The 26,585-nt window shown below is 40.7% G+C and overlaps 1 protein-coding gene across 1 annotated transcript; it reads right to left on the bottom strand.

Moving 5' to 3' along the window:
• Nucleotides 1-13,682: 13,682 nt before the first annotated feature.
• Nucleotides 13,683-20,710, bottom strand: KRT25 (keratin 25). Its single transcript, XM_039227968.1, has 8 exons — nucleotides 20,029-20,710; nucleotides 19,658-19,740; nucleotides 19,004-19,160; nucleotides 16,387-16,548; nucleotides 16,176-16,301; nucleotides 15,521-15,738; nucleotides 15,092-15,159; nucleotides 13,683-14,053 (listed from the first exon to the last, which is right to left on the bottom strand). Exons 1-8 carry the CDS (start codon nucleotides 20,455-20,457, stop codon nucleotides 13,944-13,946), a joined length of 1,353 nt encoding a protein of 450 aa, XP_039083899.1. The 5' UTR covers nucleotides 20,458-20,710; the 3' UTR covers nucleotides 13,683-13,943.
• Nucleotides 20,711-26,585: the final 5,875 nt, after the last annotated feature.

Genomic DNA, 26,585 nt, shown 5'->3' with positions numbered 1-26,585 from the left:
GGTTGAGGGGTACTGAGTAAGCCTTGTGTTTTTCCCACAGTGGTGTTCAACAATGAGTCCAGGGTACAGAGCAGACAAAAATATTTCTGAAAAGGGCTCCTGGATGATGTTTATGCACTAGCCAGTGACCTATTCATTGTAAGTGACTAAATGTTTCTAGAAGCACTTTGGCATGATGAGTCCTGGAGCCAGGGGCCCAAACTATGCCCTATTCTCTCCATGCATTCAGATTTCATTACATTTCAAGACCTGCCTCTTCTAGAATGCTTTTCTGGCCCCACCTACCAATTCCTAATTTACCAGCTTCCCCTCCTCCTCCCACCATGCTCTTCTCTCTTTTGTTCTTACAGTTTCTACCATGTTATGTACCACTTAGCTATTCTTTTGTTTTTCCTTAAAAACAAAAAGGAGCCTATTCGTTGCAAAAACACTTAAACTTACAGATGGTTTTTCTTTAAAGATTTTAAAATAGTACAAGTTGTACATGTTTGTTTCAGAAAAATTGGAAAGAGCATATAAACACAGAACAGAAAATAAAGATAACTCATATTCTCACTACCCACAAATAGCCACTGTTAACATTTTGATGTGCATTCTTTCAGAGTTTAAATAAGCATGTATGTAATTCATGAATGATTATTTTCTTACAAAATAGATGATACTGTATTTATTGTATTGAAACTTTACTTTTCATTTCTCAAAAAATGACTGACATCTTTTCAGACCAATATACCAACTCAAACATTCTTATTGGCTGCATGACTGTCCTTTGATGGACCTTGCTGGGTGTTTTGTAATAGTCTGTTGATGTTTCGTTGTGAGATATTTTATTATGTCTGATTTTCACTATGATTAGACAGTGCTGGGAGGAATGGACATATAATAAGTATTTAATGATAAATTCCCAGGAATGGTAGGTTCTAAGAACATTTACTCTTTTCTTAAAGGCCTTTGACTCCTGTTGCTGAATTATTCCTTTGAGGGTTTTGCCAAGTTACACTCCACCAAGCAATGCGTTAGTGCTTTTTCCCTACACTCTTTCTAAAATGGGTATTATCAGTAATCAAAATGAACCTGTTTTGATGTCTTTCTCTGCATGCTAGAGATGTTGGTCATGGGGCACTTTTTAAGGCTTGTTGCCCATTTATATTGTATGAATTGCTTATGTGTATCATGTATCCATTTCCTACCATGGTGGTTATCTTTTACTTATGGATCTGTTCATGAATTTATATACTGGTGACATCAGCCCTTGGACAGTCAGATATGACGAGGACAGTGAAAATCCCTGATACCATGTGGCATTGCTGAACATTTAGACATAAAGTGATTGGCTGTTGGCTCCCCTTCTACATCCAGCCTCCAAGAAGGTGGGTTAAGTTCCTATCTTCTGGGCTGAGACGGGGAGGTGTGGCAGGTTGAGGGGCAGCAGTTAGGGGAGGGGAGTTTGGAGAATAGAAGGCTGAGGATGAGTCAGGCCAGCGAAACGGGCTGTGGATTCCTGAAACTACTGCTTTCTTGGAAGCTGACTGGTTCCAGAATCCTCTCTGGACTTTGGACAGAGAAGACAGCTGCCAGTGGATGGCGCCAAACTGCAGGTAAGACAAGATAGAAACTGGGTAGCCCAAATCTGGAGTTCCTTGCCTGGTGAGCCGCACAGATTCCCCTTGGTGTTGGAATGGATTTTGACTGTGTTTTATTAAGGTTTAAAATGTTTTCTTTCAATTTTGTTTTGCTTCTCACTGTATATTGTTTTCTTGATACAGACCCATCTTTCCCTTCATGCTTTTGTAAAAGCGGAATCCTCTTTGGAATTCTTTCAGTTAGCAAAGTCAGGTACAAACATGCGTCTTTCATAAATGTGAAGTGATATAACCATGAATTTTCAAAAAGCGGGGGGTATTTGTATTCATTTATGATTCTCTTGTTTATTATTCAATCTATTATATTCATTTGTCAATTATTTTATTGACTATTATTTTCTTTGTATCATTCTATAACTTATCATCCTATAATTTATTATTCTATTATTATCTTGTTAGTTTGTATTTTATATACCAGTAATAAGTCAACTTTCATCAGTTATTAACTGCGCATCTTGCAAAAACCACCCTACTGGGTCTTGGGAATGAAATCGACAAGTCACAGTCCCTGATCTTAGAGAACTCATGTACAATTTTTGTTGTATTTTATGTGATCCCAGAAAGTCTTCTCTTATGTAATTTTCACAATGTTGAGGACGTGTCAGAAAAATAATTTACTTTTTTTTCCCAGTGAGAAACAATAGAGATTATTTGCTGTCCCAGTGGTTGACCTAGTTGTAGACACTTGGTTGTGGTGGCTGATGTATCAATGTTTACAAATAGCTGCTCTACTAAGAAACCCAGTTTCCATGTAGTTGGGTCCTAGAAGCTCACTCATCCTCTCACTTCGTGACACCACCTTCTGTCATAGACTTCTCACCATATTGTGCTACCCAGTGACAGTGACTGATTCTCTCACAGTTTTGCTGCCCAAGTTCTTTGCTGTAGCCCCGCTGCCAAACTCAAGACCCTGTCTGTCATTTGCTTCCAAAGACCTGTGCCACCTCCGTAATGCCCAATCGCCCTATTTTGTTTTCACCACCAACTGTTGGTACTGATGTAGGAGATGCTGGAAAAGAGAACATCCGTGTTCCTGCGCTGGGGCCTTCATGTTGTCCTTGAGTGCTGATGTCATAGGTGGGGTATCAGTTCTTTATTAAATTCAGCAAACATTTATCGAGGACTTAGTCTCTGACAGATACTACAGAATTTCAGCTCAGCTACATGTGGCTACGTGGCTATGGTGGAACTTTAGAACATATAACATTGTTTCTCTAGGAAAATGTATTCAAGTTTCAAAAGGTCAGCATGGCATGGCACCTAAAGAATCTTGGAGCCGCAGTTTGGTACTTCCGGCTCCCCATTTATGACCTGGCTATTTACCAGCTGTGTGGCATTGAGAAAGTTACCTGACATCTTGGTACACTGGTTTTCCCATTTGTAAAATGAAGACAATAGTTCCTACAGCATAAAGCTACCATGAGGATTGAATAAGGTATTGTTGTAAAGAACCAAGAGTAATACTTGGCATACAGCAAGTATGAAATGTGTTAGCTAAATAGAAAGATTTATTTAAAAAACTCTCTTGGTATACAACTTCCCCTCTTTCTTTCTTTCTTTTTTTCTTTCTTCCTTCCTTCCTTCCTTCCTCCCTCCCTCCCTCCCTTTCTTTTTCTTTCTTTCTTTCTTTCTTTCTTTCTTTCTTTCTTTCTTTCTTTCTTTCTTTCTTTCTTTCTTCCTTCCTTCCTTCCTTCCTTCCTTCCTTCCTTCCTTCCTTCCTTCCTTCCTTTCTTTCTTTCTCTAGAGAAAGAGAATGCATGCAAACAGGGGAGAGGGATGGAGGGGGAATCCCAAGCGTGCTCTACACTCAGCACAGAGCCCAACATGGAGCTTGATCCCACGACCCTCAGATCATGACCTGAGCTGAAATCAAGAGTCGGATGCTTAACCCAGGTGCTCCTACAACCCTTTTTGAACTGAAGACTACTTTTGCTTTTAACGACAAATTGATGTAATCAATAATCAATATATCTTTGCTCATTTAAAAAAACTTCTGGGGGTGCCTGGGTCACTCAGTCAGTTAAGCAGCCCACTTCGGCTCAGGTCATGATCTCACAGCCCATGGGTTCGAGCCCTGCAACAGGCTCTGTGCTGACAGCTCAGAGCCTAGAGCCAGCTTTGGATTCTCTCTCCCTTTCTCTCTGCCCCTCCCCCACTCACGCTCTGTCTCTCAAAAAAACATGAATAAACATTAAAAAATTTAAAAAAAAACCACCTTCTTGGATTTGAATCCCTAGGACCAGTTACCTAAAAAAATAGAAAGCAGTATTTATGTATATGTTGCAATGCACTATTTTTTTATTTTAAAAATTCCACAAAACTATTACCTAGAAAAAAGGTTGAGTCATCCATTCTTTAATTACTGGATAATGTTTGCTCTTCTCTGACTGGGCCAAATCTCTACTGACTTCAATGTTCAAATCAGCAGCTTACTTATTCTGTATCCTAGGAACCGAGGTTCCCGATGGTATGCTGTTCATGTGAGAAAAGCCCACCTTTGTAACCTTCTGTCTTTACTTCATGACACTGCCTTAACTGTAGGCGTGTTTATTACCATGGAAACCTATACTTAACACCTACACCACTATCCTTAATCTGCATTAAGTATCATTTTCCACAAGTTTGTTCTCATGATTCATCAGATTCAAGGCTTATTGCTCCTTTAAATAAGACATCATTGTCTTGTCTGATCTCTTCTGCTATTCATACTTGCACTTCCACATCATTTTTGCCGTTTTCAACCACACTTGTACATATCAATGTAATCAAATAATCGTTAGGGTTGTAACAAGCAGTCAGGACATTTCACAGAGAGGGAAACTGAAGATCGAAAGTTATGTTTTCCCGGGGCGCCAGGGTGGCTCAGTTGGCTAAGCATCCGGCTTCTGCTCGAAAGTTATGTTTTCCCAAAACAAATGAACAAAGGAAAGAGAGAGAGAGAAACCCAGAAGCAGACTCTTAACTGTAGAAAACAAACTGGTGGTCACCAGAGGGGCGGGGGTGTGTGTGAAATAGGTGAAGGGGATTAAGGATGCACCTTACGGGCAGGGAGTGATATATGGAAGTGTTGAATTGCTATGTTGTACACCTGAAACTGATATAACACTGTGTTAACTACACTGAAATTAAAATTACAAACTTCATAAAAATTTTTTTAAAAAGTTGTTTTCCTTTATATATTACAATTCGTTGGTGCAAAAACTAGGGTTGGAACTGGGGACTCTGGAGTCTGTGCAACACTCATTTCAGTACATCAGATGCTCTCTGACTGCTGACATGCTCTCTTCGCGGTTAACGCCTTCACCAAGAGTCTCGAAGTGGATGTCCCCGACTACCCATGTACCTTGAAGAGATCCTAGGCTGAAAGAGGTCAATCCTGAAGCAAATGAAGTTTATGAGTAAAAACCATGGATGTCTTTGTTTCTAGGATCCCTTACACATGAAATTCAGTGTCCCCACCTTCAATTCTGTCCCTTTGCAGCAGTTTAAAAATGATCAATGGATATTTTATGTTTTGTAATATTTTCTTTCTTTGGGAAAGAAAGAACCTCTGTGTGTGTGTGTGTGTGTGTGTGTGTGTGAGAGAGAGAGAGAGAGAGAGAGAGAGAGAGAGAGAGGTGTTAAAGCAGCTTTTTGAAATTAAAATTTTGATCTTTTCAATGAGTAATATTTTCTTATTGTGAATTCTGATTCCACCAGCTTTGCTTTGAGATACTCACTATGAAACAAGCTTGGTGAAAGTTACAATTAAGCAAAACTTCCCATGAAATCTACCTATTTCCTACAACTCTTGGACAGTCACACTTTACAAACATTCAGTTTTTGCCTTAGTAAATTCTCCTTAATGAAATGAATATAATATTTACTTTCTGTTCATTTCACATCAATTGGAGGCATAAAACATTTTAAGTCCATGTTGAAGAAAAGAAGTTTATATTAGTTTATTATTATTTTTATTCTTTATTATTCTACTAGTTTTATTTTTATTTTTATTTTATTTATTTATTTATTTTTAATATTTTAAATGTTTTTATTTATTTCTGAGAGAGAGAGAGAGAGAGAGAGAGACCGTGTGAACAGGAGAGGGTCAGAGAGAGAGGGAGACACAGAATCCGAAGCAGGCTCCAGGCTCTGAGCTGGTAGTCAGCACAGAGCCTGATGCAGGGCCCAAACCCACGAACTGTGAGATCATGACCTGAGCCGAAGTCAGACGCTTAACCCACTGAGCCACCCAGGTGCCCCTATTTTATTTTTTTAATGTTTATTTATTTTTGAGAGAGAAGGAGACAGAGCACAAGTGGGAAGGGACAGAGAGAGAGGGAGACACAGAATCTGAAGCAGGCTCCAGGTTCTGAGCTGTCAGCACAGAGCCTGACGCAGGGCTTGAACTCAAGAACTGTGAGATCATGGCCTGAGCCGAAGTTGGTCACCCAACTGACCTGAGCCCCCCCCCCCCAGCGCCCCATGTATTTATTAGTTTCCATGTCTTCCCACGTGTTTTAAAACACTTTGTGTAAAATTACCTTTTGTGGAATAAATGTCAAGGGTTTGAGGTTTTTGAAATCCTTGTCAAATTCCTAAGGTAGTGTGTTGGGTGGAGAAAGCATTGGATTGGCAGTTTGGAGACCTGAGTCCAAGCCTCACACTCAATTAATTGCTGTGAGACCAAGGACAAGATAGGTAACATCTCTGAGTCTGACTCGATCTGTAAATGATCATCACACTTATCTTCTAGGGTTTTGTGAAGATCACATTTTTGTGATATATCTGTATTTAAATTCCAAAGGGGTCTATAAACATAATGTATAATCACCATTCAATTAATTGTGATGCCAGTGTTTGTTTCCTTGAGTTCTAGCTTCAGACTTTAAGAAAAATGGATATTGAAGGTGAGGAAGAAGGGGGGAATGAGTTTTATGTCTGGAAGATGAATTTTTATATCAGATTTAAGTAAATACCGTATTTCTCTCTCCTCGAGTTTTTAGGCCTGGAAAGTTAATTGTGGCATTAGGTTAGAAAATACTATTTTCTGATATGTCTGATACATGTCTATTTGTATTGACTGAATTTCCCATTTTTGGTTTAATTGCCTGTAAAATGTTCCAAGGAATGTAAATTCTTATTAAGCTTGCTTGGATTCAAGTATTTTTCACACATGCATGCGCATGCAGGTGTGTGCACCCGTGCAGATGTATGTGCTCTTGTGCCCGCACATGCACGCACGTGCGTGCGCGCGCGCGCGCGCACACACACACACACACACACACACACACACACACCTATCCCTCTTATACAGTAAAAGTTTCCAAACACTATTAAATACCTCTGATCCTGAGTGGAAATTTAGGTACACTCAGCGGTAATTGTTTCCATCTTCTGTGTTATGTGGAAACTGAGGGGCCTTCTGTGAAAGAGTCCCAATCTTCTCTGTGGCTGGGTTTGAGAAGTTTGCTAGTGCAGATCAGCAAGGACCTGGCAGGTGCCAAATACTAAAGACAGACTCTAAGATAGAACCCACGTTGAGGAAAGATGGACTCTCCCATGAGCTACACTTGACAGCAGAGCTGGGATATCCAGGGAGCGTGGAGGTCTTGAGTGTGGACTGTTCATCCATCCTGGAAGTTCAGGGCTAAGAGTTGTAGGGAATGATGGCCTCGAGCTGAATTCTGTATTGTCTTGGGGCTCTGCCCTGAGACTTCACATGCAGTGAAAAGGTTAGTTAACTCAGCAAGCTTAGGATGCACAAACCTTGCACATTCCAAAGAGAAGTCTGGCCTTTACCCAGCTCCTGAGAGATTACCTTTAAGCCTTGGAATATCCTGCTTGATTAGAGTGCCTTCATAGATGCCAGATAGTTTTTGTAACAGTGGGATTTATGGTGGGGTCCTTGGGCTACGCTGTATCAGTGTGACCTCTGAAGGGCCTGGAAACTGAGTAACTAAGGTGTGTCACGTGGATCCCACCTGGCAACGTGACCGACCTCCAATAAAAACCCTGGATACCAAGGTTTTGTGAGCTTACCTGGTTGGAAATACTATATATGTGTTGTCACATGTCATTTCTGGGAGAAATAAGTCCCATTTCTATGATTCCACTGTGTCTAGTCTCTTCTATACCTGCCCTTCTGTGACTTTTGCCTTTGTGGATCTAATCTGTATCTGTTCACTGTAATACACCATAACCATGACTATAACAGCTTTTCTGAGTTCTCTGAGTCCTTCTTGGGAATCATGGAACCTGAGGATGGTGTTGGGGCTCTCAATACGCCCAACATACAGAGCAGAGCTCAGAGAAGAGAGGAAGGGGTGTTTTCTCTCTCGTTTTCTGATACAACTTCCAAGTCCTTGTTGCATCATGAGACTTGAGATTATCAACAGCCTAGTGCAGAGTGTTAAATTACAGTGGAAAAGATCTGTATGTAGTTTTATAGTAGGCATTAAAGAGAAAAATTAGTGTATAAATGTTAAGAAGATTTCACTGATACCTATATACTTTTTTATGTTTCAAATTAACAAAATCTTCCAGATAATTAAAAAAATTGTAGCTATCTTCTCCCAATACTGTGTATAAATATACCGCCCCCCCCTTTTTTAATGTTCATTTATTTTTGAGAGACAGAGAGACACAGAGCATGAGCAAGGGAGGGGCAGAGAAAGAAGGAGACACAGAATCTGAAGCAAACTGCAGGCTCTGAGCTGTCAGCACAGAGCCTGATGCGGGGCTCAAACTCAACGAGCTGTGAGATCATGACCTGAGCTGAAGTCGGACCCTTAACTGACTGAGCCACCCAGGTGCCCCAATATACCCCTTTTTATACCAAGCAGGGAGAGGACCCTAATGAACCAAGGCAGTCATGTTCTTTTTTCCCTTTCTGGAAAGCTTTCAGCTGCTTCCTGCCTGAGACACTAGTTCAAGCACGTTACCCACCTTGCAGGGTTGCACCTCCCACCTGAGCAGGAACACCTTGGCCTGTGTTCCTGCAGGCTTGAACTTCACAAATGATATGATCTGAGAGCTGTGCTCTGTGTTTTCTTTGTGGACTTGCCATTTTGGCAACACATTCATTAGAATGAGGTCATTTTTCTCCTGAATGCTTTTGTTTTACTTGGGTGGTTTATTCAATTCATTGCCTGGGCCTTATGCACAGTGGGGAGAATTATCATTCACCTTTGAAAGGACTGATAAGACTATTTCTCATTCTGAGTACCATGGATGACCCTGAAGCCCCTTGGGGACTCAGTAGCCTTTGGGGAAACTCAGATTTGACTATCACTACATTTTCCTACCTCTTTAAGGTTCTCTGATACCTTGAACTTCGTTTTTACATTTTTATTTTTTCATCATACAGGCTACATTTATTGAGGGCTTAAAATGAACGAAACACTTTTCAAACTACGTAAATCGAATGTTTAATCCTCATAACAACCTCCTGAAAATAGTATTATCATTATTATCCCCATTTTACAGGTAAGGAAATTGAGGAATAGAGCAGGTAGGTAACTTTGTCAGCAAACACATAGGTGGAAAGGGGTAGAAATTATTTTGAATCCAGGCAATTCAGGGCCTGACCCTTTAAGCATGCTTCAGTGCTGGCTTCTCTAATAAGTAAGCTAGAGAATATATTTTTCTTTTTTTTTTAATATTTTTATTTTATTTCTAGGATAGAGAGAGACAGCGTGAACAGGGGAGGGTCAGAGAGAGAGGGAGACACAGACTCTGAAACAGGTTCCAGGCTCTGAGCTGGCAGTCAGCACAGAGCCCGATGCGGGGTTCGAACCCACGAACCGCGAGATCATGACCTAAGCGAAAGTCGGACGCTTAACCGACTAAGCCACCCAGGCGCCCCGAGAATATATTTTTCTTTAGTTTGATATGTTAGTTTGATTCATTAATGAGATGAATTAGAGAAGGTCTCAGCCATGATGCCCTGACATGCCAGCCGGGGTCAGGACCAGTCGGCTCCAGTCTGCATGGTCACAGAGCTCTTGGTTTGGTCACTTTTTTTGTGCCCTGGAAACTGACCACCACAATTGTGAAATATGATTTTCTATTATATACCGGACCATACAACTGGATCCTTAAGGCTTTCTGAAGGATGTGTTACAAGAAAACAAACAAAGGAAAAGGGATAAAACCAAGTGTGACATTTAAAAACTTTAGCAATCAAAGTGAAAAAAGTCAGTCAGAGAAAGACAGATATCATATAGATTCAGTCATATGTGGAACTGGAGAAACTTAACAGAGGACCATGGTGGGAAGGGAAGGGGAAAAATAGTTTCAAACAGAGAGGGAAGCAAGTCATAAGAGACTCTTTAAAAAAATTTTTTATGTTTTGTTTATTTTTGAGAGCAAGAGAGACAGAGCATGAGCGGGGGAGGGGCAGAGAGAGGGAGACACAGACTCCAAAGCAGGCTCCAGGCTCTGAGTTATCAGCACAGAGCCCGCTGTGGGGCTCGAACTCACAGACTGTGAGATCATGACCTGAGCCTAAGTCAGGCGCTTAACCGACTGAGTCACCCAGGCGCCCCAAGGCTTTTAAGTACAGAGAATAAACTGAGGGTTGATGGGTGGGGGTGAGAGAGAGGGGAAATTGGGTGATGGGCATTGAGGAGGGCACTTGTCGGGATGAACACGGGGTGTTGCATGTAAATGATGAATCATGGGAATCTACCCTCAAAACCAAGAGCACTCTGTATACACTGTATGTTAGCTAACTTGACACTGAATTATGTTAAAAGATAAAACAATAAATAAAATATTTAGCAGTCACATGGCACGGGCACTGATGAATCAGAATGAACGCTGGCAGCTGGCAAGACTGGAGTGGGGTCCCAGAGGCCTCTGCTCTGCACCAAGTGTTTAGTTACTGGGTGTGGGGGAAGGACTGAAGGAAAAAGACCTGGGGCCATAGTTGAGGGCATTTACGGGGTCTCTGGGCAGGGGCTACTTAACCGTCCTGTGAAATATTTTGGTATTTTAATGACACGTCCCAGAACTGCTATATTCCTTCCTGTAAATGTTTACAGAAGAAAAAAAGGTGCCTTCTCTCTTGGGCGCTCTGCTTGGGGAGAGGAGTGTGGGTGGGGTTCCCTAGTGCAGGGCATGACCTGCTGAAGCCCTACCTCAACCTTTTGTAATAACAATGTCAGGTGAGAATGGGGGAGGAGAGTGCGTATCAGAATTTCTGCAGGGCTGGTGTGCTGTTTTCATGTTTACTCCAAAGGGGAGTCAACCTACACTGAGCAGAGTTGAGGATCACTGCTTTATTACATTACCTGGGCAACCACCGCTGTGCAGTTGGCTGTGTTACTGTAGTTACTATAGTGCTATAACTTTCTTGTGTGTTTTCCTAAAGATATCCTTGTGGGGCGCCTGAATAGCTCAGTTAGTTAAGCAGCCGACTCTTGATTTCAGTTGAAGTCATGGTCTCATGGTTCGGATCAAGCCCCGCATGGGGCTCTGCACTTAACAGCATGGAGCCTGCTTGGGATTCTCTCTCTCCCTCTCTCTCTCTGCTCCTCCCCAGTGCGCGTTCTCTCTCTCTCAAAAAAAATTAAATAAATAAATAAATAAAAGAAATAAAACAAGATAATTTTGTATGGTGATGAGTGTTCTGATATAGTAACAACTTTTGCTAGAGTGGTCAGGCACAGCTCTACTGATGGGAATGATATAAAGGAACCAGCCCCAGGAAGGTCCCAGGGAAATGCATGTCAGGCAGAAGGAACAGTCAGCACAAAGACTGGTAGGCAGGATGAACTTGTATTCAAGGAATAACACAAAGGGCAATATGGTCAAAACTGAGGGTAGGATCAGAGATGAAGTTATGAGTAGAAGGATAAGCAAGGCCAGGTAATGCAGGTTACATACTTAAACATTAAACATTGTGGGGGTTTTTTTTAGTCATTTTTCTTGAGGCACCTGAGTGGCTCTGTCAGTTGAGTGTCTGACTTTGATTCAGGTCATGATCTCATGGTTCATGAGTTTAAGCCTTGCGTCAAACTTCAGATCCTCTGTCCTCCTCTCTGCCCTCCCCCACTCAGGCTCTCCCAAAAATAAAATATTTAAAAAGAAATAAAGTCATTTTTCTTGAGGTACAATCAGTGATATGCTGGTAAATACTTAATGACCAACTCTCAGGGAGGAATGAGTCCTGATATACAGTGTTAGCCAATTTCTGTGGTGTAATAAGCTAGGTGACATCACTAAATGGGGAAGAGATGTACTGAATTGGTTCTCATGAGATGGAGAAATCAGCTCTCATGAGATGGATGCCACTAGGTGTAATTGACAGAAATATTAATTCACCCATTTTATGTGTACAGGACTAGAAATATTGACAAATGTACATTGTTGTGTAAGAATTTACATTTGGAGGCACCTGGGTGGCTCAGTCAGTTGAATATCCGACTTTGGCTCAGGTCATGATCTCATGGTTCGTGAGTTTGAGCCCCGTGTCAGGCACCCCCATCGGGCTCTGTGCTGACAGCTCAGAGCCTGACCCTGCTTCAGATTCTGTGTCTCCCACTTTGCTTCTCTTTCCCCTGCTCACACTCTGTCTTTCTCCTTAAAAAAAAATAAACATTAAAAAAATTGTTTTAAAGAATTTATATTTGGCAGCACCACTATAATGAGGTAGGATTTGATGATAGGTGGGAAAGGTGGTATAAGTTCCTTCAGCATTTAGGTAATAGCAAGATCTTTTTCTAAGTGGAATTTTCTCCAAGTTTATAATACATTGTTTCATATAATCCAATGGAGGATCTTGTCAGGCATTTTGACTGTAGTGGCCTCTGGCTAAGATTCATTAGAAGAAGATAATAAAAGTAACTCAAGGATAATGCTGGTATCTTTAAAAGATCCCAGTATTTTCTTTGCTTAACATATTCAGATGAAGCCTGAAATCAAATTTTCATGGAGAGCCCATCCATAGAAGATTGAGAGTCATCGAAGAATCTAGGGGTGATATTTGATCTGAGGAAATTATATTTTCAGTTCATCTGATTTATTTCTCTTTACTAGAGATAAATCCATTGGTCAAGAGAGTTATGAGTATCAAGCCTACTTTGTAATGCAAGTGAATGACTCCATTAGTAGAACCTGGATTCTAAACCAGGACATTTGCTTTAACCTCCTTGTATTTGGGATGTTGTTTAAATACCTATTCAAAAAGAAAATGAGATTTGAAAATTTGTCATAAATATTGAGTATTAAAAAATGAGTTAGCATTCATTGAGTGCTCACTCCCTAAGTGCATGATCCAAGAGTTTATTTGTTTAATCTTTACAATAACCCCTTGAGAGAAGTAGTTATTATTTTATAGATGAACCTGAAATGTATACATTGTAGCTATTATGAAAAAGAAGAAGCTTGTTATTGTATCAAGCTGGGGGGATTTAAGGGAAAGTATTTTTATTCCTTCTGATTTTGTCTCATTTTGAATTATTGGGAAAGCCTGATGAAAATCTAGGGGGAAACCTGTCAATTATTTTTTTTTTTAATGTTTTATTTATTTCTAGGAGAGAGAGACAGCGTGAGCAGGGGAGGGTCAGAGAGAGGGAGTCACAGACTGAAACAGGCTCCAGGCTCCAAGCTGGCAGTCAGCACAGAGCCCGACGCGGGGCTCGAACCCACAAACCGCGAGATCATGACCTAAGCGAAAGTCGGAAAGTCGGACGCTTAACCGACTAAGCCACCCAGGCGCCCCTGTCAATTATTTTAAAAAGCTTCTTTTTTTAAAAATAATTTGAAAAAGTGTTTATTTATTTTTGAGAGAGAGAAAGAGTGCGAGCTAAGGAGGGGCAGAGAGAGACAGAGACACAGAATCCGAAGCAGGCTCCGGGGTCCGAGCTGTCAGCATAGAGCCTGATGTGCGGCTTGAACCCATGAGCAAGGTCATGACCTGAGCTGAAGTCAGATGCCCAACTGACTGAGCCACCCAGGCACGCCTAAAATTTTCATATAAATTAAAGGCTGTTAAATGTTCATACATGTGTACCACAGACATGAATGTTTTAAATATGACAATACCACCAGGGCTAACTTGCTAAAGGAAGAAGGTTTATTGAATTCAAAGAACTGACATTTTCTGTAGGACAATTAAGTGAGTCATCATATTTGTATGCGACATTCTTCCAGATGAGTGGGGAGATACCGCTATTGATTGCCCAGACAGTGCTCATATTTCAGTAACAGAAAGAAAACAGGACAGGCATTTTTCTTAGGCTTGCTCATTTTTCCAGACACAGTACTCTCTCTTCTTGGATAGTAGCTGGCAAATACTCTTTCTTGTGTCTCGAATTAATTGCTTTGAGATTTCTCTTCCAGGGAGTGTAGCCTGGTGGTAAGTATTTTGCTTCGTTGGTCTACCTCCTCAAGAACTTTCTTAACCACTATGGCTTTGGCCAGATCTAAAAATTAAAATTTAAAAGGAGATTTTAGAGAGTCGGGAAAAAGATGAATAAGTTCACGATAGCTAAAATGTGGAAGCAGCCCAAGTGTCCACCAATGGATGAGTAGATAAACAAAGTATGGTATATCCATACAATGGAATATTATTCAGCCTTCAAAAGGAAAGGACATTCTGACACATGCTACAACAGAGATGAATCTTGAAGATACTATGCTCAGTGAAAGAAGTCAATCACAAAAAGATAAATATTGTATGATTCCATTTATGTGAGGGACCTAGAGCAGTCAAATTTATAGAGAAGGAAAGGAGCATGGTAGTTGCCTGGCGCTGGGAGAAGGGGGTAACAGGAAGCTATTATTTAATAGTTATAGAGCAGGATGAAAAGAGTTATACAGATGGACGATGTTGATGGTTGTGCCACAATATAAATGTACTTAATGCCACTGAACTGTACGCTTAAAATCGTGAAGACAGTAAAGTTTGTGTTCTGTGTATTTTACCATAATGAAAAAATTGAAAAAAAAAGATGAATAAGAAATTATATCAATGAAAAGAGTAATAGGATATTGAATAGGATGACTATGCAGGAAGCACAAATAGATGAACTTTTGATGAATTTTGACTTCTTGGCTCCCTAAAAACATGGCAACATATTACACTGTTTAAAATGAGCACATATCACCAAAGTTAGATATCCAGCACACGCTGATATCTACTGCAAATCCTTATCATATCTGTTCTTACTAAGCCCTGGGAATATAAAAAAACAGCCAAGCTGGACATTGCAAATGAAATACTACAGCATAAAAACAGAATTCCATTTTGGGGTGCCTTGGTGGTTCAGTCAGCTGAGCATCTGATTCTTGATTTCCTCTTGGGTCATGGTCTCACGGTTGGTGAGTTCGAGCCCTGCATAGGGCTCTGCGCTGGCAGCGCAAAGCCTACTTGGGGATTCTCTGTCTCCCTGTCTCTCTGTCCCCCCACCCCATAAATGTACAAACTTAAAAAAAAACCCACAGAATTTCATGTTAATTACCTCTGACTTGATTTCCCACGTTTCCAGATCCATAATCTTTAGACTTGTAACCTCCAGACTTGCAAGCCCTGTGAACACATTATTGTTGGAAACATAACCAAAGAGAGTAATTCAGAGAGAACCCCTTCAATTCTAGATCACTCTAGCATTTTCTTTAGCTGTTTGGTGAGAACAGTTGCCGTGGGTTACACAGTTGGAATGATTCAGCATCGAGAGGTGATATATTTGTCATACCTTTAATACAAGACTTGCCATATTTTGGTTTTGTCAGCTGTTGCTAATTTGTATGCTGGCAGGCCCGTATTCTGTCTGATGTTTAGCATTTGTGACAATACATGCGGTCATGTCAGTTTACATTCCCTCTTCAGGGATCCAAGTTTCAAGCGGACTTCAGTACAGGACATCGTCCCTGTAAATTGTGTTACTCACCCATCGTCCCCGCCGATGAGGAGGCAGTAGGTGTCAATTTCCTTTTCCAGGTGGACCTTGATGTCGAGCAGCTGCTCGTACTCCAGTTTCTGGCCCTCCGTCTCGGTTCGGACCTGGTGCAGCTGTTCCTCCAGGGCCCCGATCTGAGCCTGGATCTGGGCGAGCTGCGCGCAGTAGTTCCCTTCGGTCTCGGTCAGGGAGCACTCCAGGGAGTGTTTCTATCAGGGAACAATAAAGAACCTGAGACCCATACAGATAGGCAGAAATTTGCTCTGATAGATGACTTTTGTCTCTTGTGAATTTCATCTACAATTGTGTTCAATTTCACATGGGCACATAGTGAAGACTATGACATTCTTAAAAAGGAGCACGTCTCTCTTTGGTTGAATAAACTGGAGACGTGAATGTGGCTGTTTTGGCTCTTCTATGTAAAATCCTATTCTTTTCTGATGTTCAAAGTTAATTACATACCTGAATATGTGGTTATGTTCCTACAACGTTTAGAAGCCTTGCAACCAACTGGTGCATATTAAAAAAATTTTTTTTTCAATGTTTATTTTTGAGAGAGAGAGTGCGAGAGAGCGAGCATGAATAGGGGAGGAGGGGCAGAGAGAGAGGTAGACACAGAATCTGAAAAGTCTGCAGGCTCGCATACCGTGGCTAAGAGAGACTGAAGTTCAATTTCCAGGGTTTGGAGATTGCGCTTCATTTCAGTCAGCTCATTACGGGCTGAGGTGGTGGCCCCGACGTCCTCGGAGATCTGCTGTTGCAGCGAAGCGCTCTGAAAAGGTATAAACGAGGGAGCAAATCTTAGTTTTGTGACCATCACGAAGAGGCGGAGGGATCGTTTTCTGGACAAGACTTACCTTCTCGTTGAACCAGGCCTCCGCATCCCTGCGGTTCTGCTCGGCCAGGTCTTCGTACTCGGCCCGCATGTTGTTCAGCAGGACCGTAAGGTCCACCCCGGGCGCCGCGTTCATCTCCACGTTCACGTTCCCACCAGCCGCGCACTGCAGGGCCTGCATTTCCTAGAGGCAGAAAAGTGTGCGGCTCAGGTGTGCTGGGATCTCATAGACCGTCCAGAGGCGTAGCTTTGCAAGGGTTCTTGGAGTACATTTGGCTCCACCCTCCCAGCTAAGCAACGACCCTTCTCTACTTTCTATATTTCCCGTCTCACGAAGCAGCCTGTTTCCTTATGGGAGAAGTTTTTTTTTTTTTTTTTAATGTTTTATTTATTTCTAGGAGAGAGAGAGAGACAGCGTGAGCAGGGAAGGGTCAGAGAGAGAGGGAGTCACAGACTGAAACAGGCTCCAGGCTCCGAGCTGGCAGTCAGCACAGAGCCCGACGCGGGGCTCGAACCCACGAACCGCGAGATCATGACCTAAGCGAAAGTCGGACGCTTAACCGACTAAGCCACCCAGGCGCCCCTCCTTATGGGAGAAGTTTTAAACTGTTCAGAGCGCTTCCATATGGTGAACCATAGCCCTGCTTTTATAACTCCATTGGTTTTAGTTCTGTTGTGCAGAAAGTCTTAATTCCTTTTCTGAATGAAAAGTCCTTAAGATCTTTAAAATGAATTATCCGTCATCTCTTATCCTATTCATCTAAAGCTGAAATGTCTCCATATTGGTGGACTGGTCTTTCCACTTAGCAGCTTGGAGATATTCTTGACTCAGCTAGATCTTGAACACAGCATGAACAGGGTCGAGGGGCTGAGTCTGAATAATTCTGAACAGTTGAAAAAATTATGTAAATATTTATGTTTATTTATAAATGTGTATTTATAATAGATAAAGGAAGAACATCATCCTCTATAGCATCCTAGCTATTTAAGAAGCTCTTAAGCTTACCCAGGGATATTACAGGATTATAATGGACTTTGGTGTCAGACACAATTCTCTGTGAATTCTGGTTCTGCCTTATAGTGGCTAGGTGAACTTGAGAAAGTTGCTTACCTTCTTTAAATATCAATATTCTTATCTGAAAATTGAGGATTAAAATCCTTCTCTGCGTTGTTGAAAGGTGTGGAAAAAGCTATTAGTAAAGCAACCAATCATTATATATATCATATAAATGCTAAATACATGCTAGTCATTGAGCCCAATGGAAGGCTTGAACTCACCACCCCCAAGATCAAGACCTAAGCTAAGATGAAGACCTGGATGCTTAACCGACTGAGCCAACCAGGCAGCCTGAAGTTGGAGTCAGTCTTGCAGTCAAAGTCCATGTTATTGCATCTGTGGTGTGTGCTGTTGGGATGCAGGGAGTTTGTTCTAAGATTGTGGATGGCAGCCATTGCTGCTAAGACTGGACACTGAAATAACATGGGTCAGCTCATGTCTCGCCTGCAGAAACTCCTCTCCACCCATGTTCCTGGGCTTGGACTGGTCCTAATGATGATCAATAATGAGGTTTTCTTTCCTTCCTGCCCCAGGCTCCAGCGCTCTCCCTCCCTGGTAGTCCCAAGTCTCTATCACAAGATGTGTTTTTTTCTCTATCACAAGATACAATTTTTACTTCAGAAGATTTAGTGGAACCTTCTCCAGTTCAAGCAGAAAAAGATAAAAGAAGAGATGCATGTGGGTTTGCCTGTGAGTGAGGCATTAAAAAAGTCAATTGGATTTAATTTATCAAAAATGTATTCAGTAACAACCATAAGCCTACCCACAGTTGACCCCGTATATCCATAAAAATGTTGTTCTTCAAGTAGTTATTTTTACAAGACGGCCTCATAACGAATCAAGTCGCATTTTTAGCCTGATCTCCTATATTTAAGTAGTAGGCTTGACTGTAGAAGCCTTTTGGCTGTTTAAAAATATCAAATTCGTTTTCAAAGAATAAAGATTTTTTTTTTCCAGAAAATGGTGGTTCTGAAAGCAATCCCAAAGATGTGTCTTAGGAATAGTGGCTGTATGATCCGACTTTGAACTAGTTTCCAACAGTGACCACTTTGAAGTATACTCTTTATTTGGAAGAAAAATTTTTGGTATAACAATTTATTTTCAGTCTCACTATTTTTATAGACACACCTGTTAAGAATATACATCAGTATTAAATGTATATATTTAACCTGTGTATAAAGTAAATGTTTACGTGTTTTAAATCCTCCATTATCACATAGAAATTTAGATCTAGTTTTCTTAGATGTGTTTATAGTATATTTATGTAATGAGATGTAATCTCTTAACTGTACCATTTTAACTTAGCTATAATTACCTAGACAAACACTACTCTTGTAACCCTGATTGTCTGGAAAACAGGATTCTTTTTTTTTTTTTTTTTTTTCCCAAGGGAAACTTGATGAGAGAGCAAGGGTGATTCTGGACAAATATCTAGCCATTCCTCAAGACAGCTCAGGCCTCATGCCTGTCTGACAGTAGGTCTTTAGTACCAATTTCTTATTTCAGAAGTCAAGTGCATTGTCTTCTGTCAGATGGATGGTATCTCCAGAGGGATAGCAACATGCACACAGGCAGCTCTTACCTCTTTATGGTTCTTTTTCAGGTAAGTCATCTCCTCACTGAGAGTTTCATACTGAATCTCCAGATCTGTTCTGCACAAGGTGATTTCGTCCAGAACTCTGCGTAGCCCATTAACATCACTCTCTACACTCTGGTGAAGAGCCAGCTCATTTTCATACCTTAGAGAATATTAATGATTTTCCAGGATGTCATACGGTGGGAGAAATAGTCACCAATCAATGATCAAATGCTAGAAGTCTGGACTTTTGAAGTGGGAGGTTTTGCCACAAGGACATTTTCAAAGTATACTGTATGTAGAATAGCAATTATTTTCTTTAATTTGAGGCATTTCTTTGGCAGAATAGAAACTAGGGGATTGGACGCTGCTGTTAAAGCATACTTTATGTACATATATCATATATACTTATATATTGATATATATAACTTATATATATATTTCTATATATGTAACACATATACTTATATATATTTATATATAGCCAAATATAAAGAAGCAATAACATTCTATTTATTTTTTTTAATATTCTGCTTAAATCCAAGTGTTTTACCAGTGTTGGAATGGGAGTAATATTTAATGGAGGGAGCAAAAAATAAATTAAATTTAATGCTTTGCACTAATCACCATGCATCCTTTTCACTCTCTGAGCCTACTTACTTGAGTCTGAAATCATCTGCTGTCAGCCTGGCATTATCAATCTGCAGGACAGCATTGGCATTGCTGGTGGTGGAAGCGATGATCTGGAAAAGCGGAGTTTGACTTTTAAAAGGCAATTTATGACAACCAATAAGATACAAGGTTTTTTTTTTTTAAGAGTAGGGAATGGAAATAATAAAAATTAATATAGTTACTAGTCAGTGACATTTTTCTCCTGAGTTTCACCAACGGAATTTATTCAATGCTTATTTCCAAAGCTAAATTGAAATTCCCTTTAAGAAATTACACATAGGGACGATAAATGTCTTCAGTATTCAGTGAAGAAAGGAAAAGAACGTTTAGAAAAATGATTGCGAAGTGTAATTTCTTACCTGGTTTTTAAGATCATCAATTATTGGGAAGTATCTGCTGTAATCATGATCCAGACCCCGGCAGGAACCAGGCCCAAATTTCTCATACCAGCCCTTGATCTTCTGCTCCAGGTCGGCATTGGCCTCCTCCAGGGCGCGCACGTTCTCCAGGTAGGAGGCCAGCCGGTCGTTGAGGTTCTGCATGGTCACCTTCTCGTTGCCCGACAGGAGGCCTCCCTCATTCAGCGTAAAGCCAGCACAGAGATTGCTTCCCCCCGCGTTTCCTCCTGATGAACTGCCCCCAAAGGCACACGAGAAACTGCTTCCAATTCCGGGCATGCTGCAAGCATTTCCAGCTGCAAAGCTGGCGCCCCCGCCGGAGAGCCTGAGCGACCCTGCAGTAGGACGGGAGCAGGCCCTCCTGGACCCGCTGGAAAGTCGCAGAGACATGGTATCAGGACAAGCACAGTGCACAGCTGTCTCGGAAGAAGTCAGAATGGAGCACCTCCTCTTCTCAACTCTTTTGTTTGCCTTTTTATAGACAATTCCCAAGTATGTTCTGGATGAAATTCTGCCTACATAGAGTAAAACATGGCTTGCCAGCCTCAGCAAGTTAGCATAATTGGATGATTTTTCCTAATTAGTAACTAACTTAGCTGGGCTCCTGTCTGTAGGAGGGCAGTTGCCCTCAGGTTGGTGGTTATCTGAGAAATGGGTCTGGGTGGAGCAATGTCAGTTTCCTTATTACATCTTTAAATGGTGAGTGAGTCACTCTTCACTTCCACCCTTAGAAGATAAAACTCGTCCGTCCGCCACACAGTAAGAATCTGGCGTCATGGTTTTGGGCCATTAGGCTAATAGATATTGATGCTTCTGAGACTCTTTTCTACTTTTATTTTCACAGTTCTTTCCACATAAGGAGAGGACAGACCCGTAATTGTTGTTCCCCCCAAACGGTCCTTCCATTATTAGTTTTCTCTCCTTCTCGGCACTGTTTCTAATGGGAGCCTCCATTTTGGCTGCTGTGCGTCATCTCCTGTTGACACTTACTTACGTTTGGGGATAGTTGTCTTATCCATTTTGGCAATTAGGAACACACCCCTAATTGCTGTTGTGTGTTGCGGGAGTTTGGAAGGACATTAATGTATCTCCTGACCCTGCAAAAATCTAAAGCAAACCTGGAAGGAAATATTTCATCTGTTTTTATTTCACCGTGGCTTAGCTTAGGTGAAAGTCATCAGTCAACTAATTATTTACTGGGTGTGGATTCCCATATATTTATTGAAAACCCTGAATATTTTGGAAAATTTTGAAACATCTGGAAATTGACTCGTGGACGCAATTTCCACAAATATTTATTAGGTGAGGCTGTCACAGACTCCTTCATTCGTTTATTTAACAAATATTTATTAAACATTTGTTATATGCCTTTCACTGTTTTGGGCCCTTGGGATAAGCAGAATCATGCATTATTTGTCTTTTGGTGACCGGCTTATTTCATTTAGCGTAATGTCCTCAAGGTTCAACCATGTTGTAGCGTGTATCAGAATTTCTTTTCTTTTTAAGGCTGAAGAATGTTCCATTGCGTATATATACTATATTTTGTTTATCCATTCATCAGATGATGGACATTAAGTTTGCGTTTACCTTTTGGCTATTGTGATTAATGCTATTACGAACATATCTGCTCAGGTCCCTGCTTTTATTTCCCATGGGAATATGCCCCAAAGTAGAATGACTAGATCATGTGGTAATTCTATTTTTAATTTTTTGAGGAAATGCCATAGTGCTTTTCATAGTAGCTGCATTATTTCACATTCCCGTCCGTAGTGAACAAGGGTTCCAATTTCTGCACATCACTACCAACATTTGTTATTTTCTTTTTTTCTTTTCTTTATCGTGGCCATCCTATTGTATATCAGGTGGTGTCTCCCTGTGGTTTTGATGTGCATTTCCTTAATGTGAGTGATGTTGAGCATTCTTTTCATGTGCTTGTTGGCCATTTGCATATCTTCTCTGGAGAAATGTCTCTTCAAGTCCTTTGCCCGTTTTTAGAATCATGTTGTTTTTTTGTTGTTGAGTTGTAGGAGTTTGCTGTATATTCTGGATATTAACCCATTATCATTTCATTGTTAAACAGGTTGAATTTATCACTCTTTTTATTTTTGGATTGTGATTCTATTATCTTACTTAAGGAATGATTAATTCCCCAAGCTCATACAAATATTTTCTTATTTTGGTTTCTAAACACTTAATCATTTTGCCTTCACGTTTAAGGCTTTGGTAGTTTGGAATAATTTTTTAGTATTCTTTTTTTAAAAATCTTTGATATAGAATCAAATTTCATTTTTAAAACTGTGGGTAATGGGGGCACCTGGGTGGCTCAGTTGGTAAGGCATCAGACTTTGGTTCAGGTCATGATTTCCTCCGTTTGTGAGTTTGAGCCCCATGTCGGGCTCTCTGCTTTCTGCTTTGGATCTTCTGTCCCTCCCTCTCTCTGCCCTTCCCCCACTTGTTCTCTCTCTCTCTCTCAAAAATAAATAAACATTAAAAAATGTGGATACTGAAGGGTGCCTGGGTGGCTTAGTAGGTTAAGCGTCTGACTTTCGCTTAGGTCATGATCTCGCGGTTTATGGGTTCGGCCCCGCGTCGGGCTCTGTGCTGACTGCCAGCTCAGAGCCTGGAGCCTGTTTCAGTCTGTGACTCCCTCTCTCTCTGACCCTCCCCTGTTCACGCTCTCTCTCTCTCTCTCTCTCTCCTAGAAATTAAAAAAAAAAAATGTGGATACTGATACTTTCAGCAAATTTGCTGAATGGTGCCATCCTTTCCCTGTAGTGCCTGGCTGGCTCAGTCGGTTAAGCATCCGACTTTGGCTGAGGTCATGATCTGTGGTTTGTGGGTTCGAGCCCTGCATTGGGCTCTGTGCCAGCCAGAGCCTGGAGCCTGTTTCAGATTCTGTGTCTCCCTCTCTCTCTGACCCTCCCCTGCTCACGCTGTCTGTCTCTCTCTCTCTTAGAAATAAATTTTTTAAAAAAAGTGTCCAATGCCTCCTCTGTCCTTAAAATCTTCATATAGGTGAGGGTTCATTTGGTAGCAGTTTTGTGTCTGTGCCAGAACTGTAACATTTTAGTCGCAATTGGTCCATAATGTAACATGATATTTGGTAAGGCAAGAACTTCACCAAGTCTTTGCCATCAAGTCAAATTTTCCTTCTACATTTCTCTTTTATATAAATTTAAAAATCAGCTTTTTAATTATAATCAGATCTTAAGATGTGCCTTAAATCTATAGAGATAGGTGAGAAAATTTGACATCCCTATGATATTGTGTATATCTATCCAGAAAACTGGTTCTTATTTCCACTTATTGAGGTCTCCATTAGGTTCTATAGATTTTGCCAACACATGGTCATGTAGCTACTACCATAACCAAGATATAGAACAGCTACCTTACCCCCCCACCCCCAGTTCCTCTGCAGCCCTTTGTACTCCATCTCTGCCCACAGCCCCAGCTCCAGACAAACACTGATCACTTTTCTAGGTCTGTCAGTTTGCCCCAGCATGTCATATACATGGAATCAGACAGTCAATTCTTTGAGTCTGACTTTTTCACTTGGCATAACGCAGGTACTGCAGTTTGTTTATCCACTCACTAGTTGAAGGACAGTGAGTTGTTTCCAGTCTTTGATGAATATGAATAAAGCCACTATAAGTATTCACAAACAGGGTTTTATGTAAGTGTAAGTTTGATTTTATTTAATATGAAGGAGTGGGATTGCTGGGCCATATATATAGATACATGTTTAATATTATAATAAACTGATGGGGCACCTGGGTGGCTCAGTCGGTTAAGCTTCTGACTCTTGATCTATGGGCGGCTTAGGTCATGATCTCTTAGTGCTTGAGATCAAGCACCATGTCAGGCTCCGCACTGACGGTGTAGAGCCAGTTTGGGTCACTCTCTCTCAATAAATAAATAAATAAATAAATAGACAAACAAACTTTAAAAAGTCGTTGTACCATTTTGCATTTTCATCAACAATGAAGGAGAGTCCTAGTTGCTCCTTATCCTTACCAGCCCTTGCTATTGCCAGTTAAAAAAAATATGTTTTATGTATTCTAATAGATGTGTGGTGGTATCTCAATGTGGTTTAAATCTTCCATTTCCTTAATAACTCATAATGTTGAGCATCTTCTCATGTGCTCATTTGCCATCCATATCTCTTCTCTGGTGAGACATCAGTTCCATTCTTTTGCCCATTTATGTATCGGAATGTTTTGCATTCTTACTATTGAGTTGTGAGGATTCTTTATATATTCTAGATACAAACACTTTATCAAATAAGTGATTTGCAAGCATTTTCTCATAATGCGTGTCTTGTCTTTTCATTTTTATAAGTTTTATTTATTTAAGTAATCTCTACATCCGATATGGGGCTTGCATTCACGATCCTGAGATCAAGAGTTGCACAATCCTCTGACTGAGCCAGACAGGCACCCCTTGTCTTTCCATTTTCTTAAATAGCACACATTTTTCATGTTGATGAAGTCCAAATGAACATACATATATATTTTATCTTTCAAATTATGCTTTGGGTTTCATATGTAATGAATTTATGCCTAAACCAAAGTTATATTTTTTTCCCCATGGTTTCTTCTAAAATTAAAAAAAATTTTGAGGAGTGTCTGGGTGGCTCAGTCGGTTAAGCTTCCAACTTCGGCTCAGGTCATGATCTCAGAGTCTGTGAGTTCGAGCTCCACATCGGGCTCTGGGCTAACAGCTTAGAGCCTGGAGCCTGCTTCGGATTCTGTGTCTCCCTCTCTTTCTGCCTCGGCCTCACTTGTTCTTTCTCTCTGTCTCAAAAATAAGTAAACATTAAAAAAATCTTTTTTTGAAATAACTATAGGTTTATAGAAAAGTGCAAAAAAATGCAAAGAAATGTTCAGGGAGGTCCTGTGCACCCTTCACCCGGACCCCCCAGTGCTAACATCTTATATAATGGGAAAACCAGTTTTAAAACCAGGAAAACACTTTTAAAACAGGAAATTGACATTCATATAATCCATAGCGTTTAATCAGATTCTGCCAGTTATACATGCATTTATTTGTGTGTGCAAGCATGTGCACGTGTGTGTAGCTCTATGCAATTTTATCACATGCGCAGCCTCATGCAACCTCCACCACACTCAAGATACTAATTGTACCATGTTTACAAGACTCATGCTGACCCCTGTATAGCCACACCCACCCTCTTCCTCCCAATCCCTAACCCCTGGTAACCATGAATCCATTCTCCATCCTATAATTATTTTCTGTCACAAATGTGCTATAAATGCAATAATGCAATGTGTGTTCTTATGGATTTGTCTATTACTTCTTTCTACTTTATTAGTTTTTGCTTCATGTGTTTTGAAGTTTTCTTGTTTTATATATTTAGGATTGCTTTTTCTGATATTAACACAACCACTCCTGATTTATTAAAACTAAATTAAAATTTATTTTTAAAAAATTGAGATATAATTATCATTGTATTAGTTTCAGGTGTATAACATAATGATTCTATATATGTATATATTACAAAATGATCACCAGGGTAAGTCAAGAACATTCATCACCCCACATAGTCACAAATTTGAAAAATTTTTTTGGATTAATGTTGCGTGATATATCTTTTTTTTTTTAATATTTTTATTTATTTCTAGGAGAGAGAGAGAGACAGCGTGAGCAGGGAAGGGTCAGAGAGAGAGGGAGACACAGACTCTGAAGCAGGCTCCAGGCTCTGAGCTGGCAGTCAGCACAGAGCCCGACGTGGGGCTCGAACCCACAAACCGCGAGATCATGACCTAAGCGAAAGTCGGACGCTTAACCGACTAAGCCACCCAGGCGCCCCTGTTGCGTGAGGTATCTTTTTCCATCCTTTCACTTTCAAGCTGCCTGTATTTGTTATGTTTGAAGCGAATCTTTTGTAGACACTATATATGTGAGTTGCACTCTAAGGAAATTCATGCACACGTAGTAGGTACCACGTACAGAATGTTTATTTTATTTTTTAAATTTCTTTTTAATGTTTATTTTTGAGAGAGAGAGAGTGCAAGCAGGAGAGGAGCAGAGGGAGAGGCAGACACAGTATCTGAAGCAGGCTCCAGGCTCTGAGCTATCAGCACAGAGCCCGATGCGGGGCTCGAACACATGAACCGTGAGATCGTGACCTGAGCCGAAGTCAGATGCCTAACTTACTGAGCCACCCAGGCGCCCCTGTACTGAATATTTATAGTAGCATTGTTCATATTAGTCCCCAATTGGAAGCAATTCAAAAGGAGATTGCACAAATTGTGCCAAATATTTTAAAAGTTTTGCCAACATGGTGGTTGTGTAATGGTGTCTGCTTCCATTTCTCTCATTGAGGGGGAGGTTGAACACTTTTCTTTTCTTTCTTTTTTTATTTATTTATTTATTTATTTTTTTACAAATAGTTTATTGTCAAATTAGTTTCTACATAACACTCAGTGCTCATCCCCAAAGTGCCCTCCTTCATGCCCATCCCCCCCTCCCCCCCACATCCATCAGTCCTCAGTTTT

This window comes from Hyaena hyaena, unplaced genomic scaffold (assembly GCF_003009895.1).
Source record: "Hyaena hyaena isolate Hyena2069 unplaced genomic scaffold, ASM300989v1 scaffold_29, whole genome shotgun sequence".
Taxonomy (NCBI): domain Eukaryota; kingdom Metazoa; phylum Chordata; class Mammalia; order Carnivora; family Hyaenidae; genus Hyaena; species Hyaena hyaena.
Note: the sequence above shows the minus strand (reverse complement) of the source record. Positions and strands in the feature narration are given on the sequence as shown.